This window comes from Amblyomma americanum, chromosome 4, assembly GCF_052857255.1.
Source record: "Amblyomma americanum isolate KBUSLIRL-KWMA chromosome 4, ASM5285725v1, whole genome shotgun sequence".
NCBI classification, from domain to species: Eukaryota; Metazoa; Arthropoda; class Arachnida; order Ixodida; family Ixodidae; genus Amblyomma; species Amblyomma americanum.
In genome coordinates this window covers 54,568,619-54,576,171 of record NC_135500.1, presented here as the reverse complement: position 1 = coordinate 54,576,171, position 7,553 = coordinate 54,568,619, and the positions used below count along the sequence as shown (strand labels likewise).

Here is a 7,553-nt window from a genome sequence, read left to right as displayed (position 1 = left end):
ACTGTCACGAATCTCGCTGCCAGCAATTCGGGTACCCCCGTAAAAGCGGAAAAGAATAGCCACCGCACATCGCTTTATTTACAGATTGCAACGTCAGCAGCAGCTCACGACGCCGCGGCAAGCAGTAAGTAGTACGTCCGGCAGCCGATTTTTAATCGAGTAGTCGCGGCGGCCGGCGACCGAGCCGAACATTCTTCAAGCGCGCGCCGCCGCTGCCGCCACCGCCGCTGATGGCTTTAAAGTCGCGTCGTGTGCATACCTTTTCCTGCTCACGATCACGACGTCGTTCGCACAGACCGAGTCTTTTGATAATTGAGTTTCATTATCGAGCGATGAATGGCGGACAAGAACTTGGTAGCTATAGCTATACAAAACGCCGCGACTTTCACGGCGCACATCGGCAAAGCCATGCACGGCACGTGCCGCTTTTCACATACGGGAGCACTTGACTGCTCAAAAGAGACAACACTCATAACATACGAAGAGCATGCTTCTATTATAAGCGTAAAAAATAAAGCAGGGGTCCATCGATTTCTGTTCCCTCAACAATCGGAAAGTGGGTGCCACGAGCAAGTCCGCTTTCCCATGGGATCAGTCAGCTCGCGTAATAAGTTGAAGGCTTCCCAAAGAAAACACGGAAAATGCATTTTACTTCGCTAGGCTAAAATAAAAAAACCTTTAGAGCAACCGCTGTCTACGGTGTGCATGCAAGCACCTCAACAGCTCGCAGCAGATGACGCGTGATGTGGATGCGCTCGGGACGTCGCCAATAGACCCTTTTAGAAAATTTAGCGCCATCTGGTATGTGGCGCGGGAACTGCGGTGCCTCCGCCATTACTTGGGCATACGCCTGCTGGACTGCGCTCGGGCCGCGTTGAAAGGTACGGCGCCCAGCGCAGCCACAAGAAGCGCAATTTTCTTGTTTCTGTGTCCTAGACATCTTCCTTGACATTGGCTCTCTGCTCCAAGCTACAGTCGCGATGCCGGCATGCTGCTGTGTGCCCTTCTGCAGCCAGCGCGGCGTGAGAGACGCGCACGGAAACAAGGTGTGTATCCAGAGCTCGGAGCGCATGAAACAGCTGCATGCTTGCTCCTTCTCGTCCGTGACCTGTTAGTTTTCACGTTAAAATAAATGGTACAAGTATTGCAAGAGCAGCGAAAAGTTCCTTCTACCGTGTAGCCTTTCCGCTGTATAGTGAGCACAAATATAAAGGTGCTACCTTCCGTGCACTCGAGCAGATGCATTGTTTCCGATGCTGGCGACTGTTTCGGCCCGTCAGAAAATCAAAATGTTGCTCGTACGCACCTCTTTTTCATTTGCTAGCATCCGCGTCTCAAGCATTCATAGCGAGTTCTGTGATATTCTGTGTGCGCGAAAAAAAGAACGACGATGCGGCGCGGTGAGGAGCGCCGTCGTTCTCTCCGTTGCGAACCTGCAGCAAACGACGGCGACATAAGCGGAGTGCAGCAGCAGCAGCGGTGTTTTCGTAGGGTCAGTGCCTGCGCACTCCGACTTAGCAAACACTCCCGTAATCGGTCGCCTTGATCTGAAGTGAGCAAACCGCGAGTGATTTTGCATCGACGGCTAGGCGCACCGCCTCTGCTGATCGAACGCCCGTACCCGGATCGACGCGCATTTCGCCCTGCAGTGCACCTGCTCGTAGTCGAGTCCGCTCGAAGAGTTGTTAGCCCTCCTTTAACGACAGTACATTGATATACTAAGTTAAGTTTTGCAGCTCTGCCTCACAGTCACGGCAAAAGGAATATTTTCTCTACGGCAACGGCGCTGACCCAAGCCGGTCCGCTTGCTGAGGCGACGACAGACCATGGGGAGGAGCGCACAAACTGGAAGCCTAAAACAAAGCATAAGCGGCAGCATTTCTGGGCTACGGGCAACATTTTTTTGTAAATGCAGAACCTAGCGCGACACGGGCAAAATAGCGCGACAGCGCGGTTCATCGCTAGGGCCTTCGCTCGAAATTACGTGTGCATAGAGCTCAGCCTTTAGCAGCGTTATTAGTGTGTTCACAGTCGTCCAACTAGCTTAGTAGTAACTAACGGTACGCGGTGCACTTAGACACTTAACTCTGCTACCGCGCGACGGATCAACTTTTCCTGTACATACGCATCCCCACAGCTCTCTGCTAGACTGAAGCACATTCGCAGACAAAATATTATGTGCCACACTCTGTGGCTTCAAATCCTGCCTCGCATTTATTAATGAACATACGAAGGTTTTCTTCCTCTATGTGCAAGTGCACGTGACACTTGCAGAAGTATGAGACACTACATTAGTATTGCTAGATGGTGCTTAGACGAGCTTGATTGCACAAGCATGGTTCACATTATTCTGTCTTCAACTGTATGTACTGAAGAGGTGAAGAAAATGTACATTTTTCATTTCTTCACCTTGATGAATACACAAGACATCTGATACCATTTTTTCAAAGTGCATGTTTATTGATGCTTTTACACCTGCACTTTGACAAATTACTAAGTGGGCTGTACTTTTTCAGGTCTCTTTTCTAGGGTTCCCCACAAATTTTGGTTTGAAAGAAAAAATGGATTGTCGCAATAAGGAGAGATGAGCGCAAGGAGTTCCGTATAAACAAGCACACAAAAGTGTACTCAAAGCACTTCGCCAATGGTGACTTTTATGCAAACTTTGCTACCGGCACAAGGGGCCTCAAAAAAGATGCAGGTCCAAGCATATTTATTTTCGCACACAAGCAAAGTTAAGTGCAAACGAAGCCACCGAAAGAGCGTTGCATGCAGAATGTTGCTGTGAATGGAGAAGTAACAAAAGCCAGTGGAATGCAAGCCCACGACATTTGTGGTGAACTTTCTGGAACACCTCATGTACCAACAGTATGCCTGGATGTTGAAATGGACTTCAGCTCTTTGAAATCACAGCCGCCTCAATGTACACGGGATTGCACGGGACAAAAAGAAGTGCAAGATATGAGGCAATCACTCACAATAGTGAAGAATGAGCTGAAAGTTACCGAAGAACAACTCCGACAGGCTCATGTCGAACTTCAAAGAGCTAAACAAGAAGCAAAAGAAAAGGAAGAAGAAATAAAATCAGTAAAATAAGTGCTGTTTCGTAACAGCAGAGAACTGGAACTCACCAAAGCAACAGGAGAGAAGCCTGAAAAGGAAGTTGGAAGAGAGTTTTGTATTGACCGATTAAAGCACAGTGATGATGACATGAGATTTTATACCTGTCTGCCATCATATGGAATATTTAAAACAATTTTTATTTTCTGTAATCCAGGGGAACAGGGAGAAAACATCAGACTCAAATCTTCATCACAAGCACACCCATCGCAGGCAGGTAGGCCAAGCAGCCTGACAGTGGAAAATGAGTTTTTCCTTTTTCTTGTAAGAATGCGCCTTGCACTTTTTGAAAAGGACCTTGCTGACAGGTTCTGTGTGTCAACTGCCACAGTATCAAGAATCTGTATTACCTGGCCCAGTTTTGCTTTCACTAAACTAACACAGATACCTCTGTGGATGTCAAAGGAACATGTTCAAAAAGAAATGCTACTTTCCTTCCAAGGAAAGTGTTCTGCAACTCGAGTCATACTGGATGCAACAGAAATAAATGTCAGGCAGCCAGCTCACTTGCACTGCAGTCGGCAACATTCTCATCGTACAAATCAGCGAACACCTTCAAAGGACTGATTGGCATCTCTCCCGACGGTACAGTGTCCTTTGTCTCCAATTTGTTTCCAGGATCTATTTCTGACAATGAATGTGTGAGCAAGAGTGGTTTCTTGGCCCTTCATTTCAATGATGGTGATGTTGTCATGGCAGACAAAGGTTTCAAGGTTGAAGAAATGCTCGAGACAATCAACGTGGCTTTGAACAACCCGCCTTTCCTCAGAAGAGGTCAGTTCAGTGAAGAGGAGATAAAAGAAACGGAAGAAATAGCATCCCTGCGGATATATGTTGAGCGACGCATACAGCGCATCAAAAGTTTTCATATCTTCGATAGGCTGGTACCGCTTTCTCTGGGCCCCATCATTAATGAAATGTGGATTGTATGTGCTATACTAACTAACTTCCAGTCTCCGCTGGTGCAACTATCTGATGAGTGAATGTTTGACAAATTTGCTCCTGTCATAATAAAAGGCAAGCTTTGCTCTCCCTTTTCTGAGCCTTGATGTTATGTAGAATGTGACAGCAAATAAGTGATGCTGGAAAACTGAAAATGGACTTTGTGAATAGGGTAGCTGTACAGCCCATTACCCGTTTTCACACAACCATGACATTCTTTATTTACACAGACATGAAAGAGGAAGACAAAGGCTACAGATGCAACATACAGAATACAATGTGCATGCCAGAAAATCTGAGTTATCAGTAATGCACCATGCACCCAATACACATTACGACTTGACACAAGAACTGAGCAATATATATATGTCAGTGCTCGACTTCGTTATTCTCTCAGGTAAAGCAACAATGTCTGAGTGGTCTCCTTCATCCCTTGTTGCTTGGTTACCAGAGAAGCACATTAAAAAGTCTGGTATGAAAAACCCAGTTTGGCACGCTAGCAGCTTTACATCATAACAGCCCAACAATGACCAAGAACAAATGGAAGGATACGGTTGTATAGACAGGCATATGAAGGTGGAAGTCACAACTGCCATAAAGAGAGGCATGAATGTCAGCAGACTTGGACACTCCAAACTGGTTGCTGGATATCCATCGAACCGACAGAACAAGTATTTGTGCACGCACGGGGCACCATGGTATATTTGTAGTGATTCCCGTGTATTTTCCAGAGTTTATTAAATATTTGCATGCATTTTCCAGTGTTCATTAAATATTGTGACATGCTTGTCATCTCCTTTACATAACAAAAACTATTCTATTCCCTGTCACATAAGACATGCCCCAAAGGAGTACAGACACCAAACTTTAGTTGCTAGGTTTTCTTCATGGTTCGTACCACACTAGTAAATACAGACCATGCGGTACTCGCCAACTATTTCTGGCTGTTCAGGCAGGCTGCCTTTAGTGCTACAGTGAATGAAGATGAAAAAGAAATTATGCTGAAGTTTTCATGTCTCACAAGAGCTATACTTAACTCACACATGATATAGGGGTAAAACATACAAAAATTTGGAATCTACATTCTTTTAATGATATTTATACGGGGTGGCAAGCCAAAGAACAGTATGACATAATGACAGGCAAAATACAATTTTAATGGCTGTGGGCCTAGTGCCATCTGCTCAGTCCCATGCCACTGCCTGCTTTTTCGTTGTCATCTTTTTAACAATACTGAGAGCAGAATCGTTGGTTTACAGGCACTATGCATTCTTAAAGGTGTACTAAAGAGGAATCTGACCTCGTAATTGTACCGCGGGAACTCTACACGTTCCGGGCATTCTTAGAAACTTCGAACTATTGTCCTGGGCGGCCGATTGCCCTGATTAAATCGGAATAAACGTCCCAGCTCCCGCCTTTCCTTTTTTTTTAACTCAATGCGGTAGGTAGGATGAGTCAATCAACGCGTGAGCCAATCCCGTGGCGGCTTGCCGCTCTGCCATTGGTGGAGGGATACGTAATTCAAATAGCCCACGTGTATTTTTATTTCCGTGGGCCTAATTTGTGGTTATATTGCCTGTGACTGAAACCTAAGAAACTAAATGAAAGCGAAGCCACCACTGGACTGGCTTAAAGGCACTCCACGAGTTGGTTGACTCCGCCTACCTACCGCGTTCAGTTCAAAAAAGGCGGAAGCCGGGACGTTTCATTCGATTTAATTAAGGCAATCGGCCGCACTGGATAATTATGCGAATTTTCTAAGAATGCCCGGAACGTGTACAGTTCTTGCGGTAAAAAGACGAGTTCAGATTTCTCTTAAGTGCATCTTTAAGGGCGCTTCGAGGCCATATATGACAACAGCACAGAAAAAAGAAATTGTCGAGTTTCTGTCTTGCAACAGCCCAATCTTCAGCAGAAAACTTGACGCGGTCAATGATCAGGAACTGATCAGAAAAAAACAACAAAATCGGTCCGGGATAAACCAGATAAAGCCATCTGGCCAAGGACCTATTAGTAATACTCATGGCCACGTTCCAGCCTAAACACATCCATGATGTCCTTGTTGAGTGAGTGCCCAAATCGCATATTGTCTGGAGTTTTTCCCTTCAAACTGTATGGGCACTTCACCTCAACAAAGCCATGTGAAGGAATATCGCACGGGTCGAAGAGTAGCCTGTCCGGTGAAGCTCCCAGCCATGGACATGAAGTGTCCACGACATATCCGCTCCGAAAAGCCTCGACCTCATGGCCCCTGGCTTTCATCACAGCCACGTACCGCTGCACAGCCGGCTGCTCATTCGTAATGCCGTACCTGCAATAACAGCACAAAAAAGGCAGGCACTTTCATCTGAAGAGGAACTTTCACCTAGAGCAGAGTTGGGTGTGCTTGCCTGGTCTATTGCAAATAAATAACCATTCACATTGTATTGTAGGGCAGTCGGCTAATCAAAAAATGAAGATAAAGGAAAGAACACATGCTGTTCTGAACATGACTTGGTGCATATCCACAGCAAAGAAGCAAATGTGGCAACACCATTTGGCCTCTTTTTGAGAAGGTCTATAAACGCAACGTTTTCTTTTTTTCAGACGTCCACATATTTTGCTGAAATTATGGTAAGCTCTCCAGGCAACGTTCTGCATGCCATGTCATATGCTCCGCACTTGTTGGTATTAATTCATTTTCTGAAGGGAAAAATTTTGACCTTTGGTCTTTCAAATAGTGATTAAATTTACCGCTTGTGGTCACCTGTTGAGCTATTCGACGTGCACATAGCAGGCTTCACAGCACTACCCATGACGCCATGTGTTTGAAATTCATTGTCCGTAGTTAGTAAAATAAGACCTCACTTACTGAACAGCCCTGACACGGGAAAGGACTTTGTCTGCAATCAGGTTCTGCAGGCCTCTCTGTCCACGTAGAGCGCTTGACCACAACCCCAAATGATGAAGCAGTCAATCGATGGACGCGGGCTCTCTTCCACATCTCGCTGCCAGACTGCTGCCTCGTGTTCTTTTCGAGATCGATGGCCTTCTGGGTGGACACTTGCAAACCCTGGAAAGAAAACATATTTTATGTACTTACTGATATGACAGTTGTTCACCTGTGTAAACTCTCACCTCAGACTTACTTATATTGCGAAATTATGCATATTTTTAGCGCAACCATGACACGACCGCAAAGAACAAACACGACCGCTCGTGTTTGTCTCTTTTCTTTGTGTCCCTGTCCTGGTTGTGCTAAAAATATGTATAATTTTTCACAAATCCAACTAGCCGAACATCTAACTTTTAAACTATATTACATTGGCAGTGCTGTTTGCTATGGCTCTACCACTTTGTGTAGATAGCTTAAAAATTTCTCTAAAAAACAGGGACAACTTTTTCAGGCACACATTGTGCAAAGTGGTCTAGCAATCACACACCAAAAGTTTTTCTCACCACCGAGGCAGTAGCCTGTATAAACAATTCGTTCAATATCTGAGTGACTATAA

General features: G+C 45.5%; 1 protein-coding gene across 1 annotated transcript; it reads left to right on the top strand.

Moving 5' to 3' along the window:
* Nucleotides 1-799: 799 nt before the first annotated feature.
* On the top strand, nucleotides 800-4,096 carry LOC144129502 (uncharacterized). Its single transcript, XM_077663665.1, has 4 exons — nucleotides 800-1,103; nucleotides 2,557-2,647; nucleotides 3,820-3,894; nucleotides 4,074-4,096. The coding sequence occupies exons 1-4, from the start codon at nucleotides 981-983 to the stop codon at nucleotides 4,094-4,096; spliced, it is 312 nt and encodes a 103-aa protein (XP_077519791.1). The 5' UTR covers nucleotides 800-980.
* Nucleotides 4,097-7,553: the final 3,457 nt, after the last annotated feature.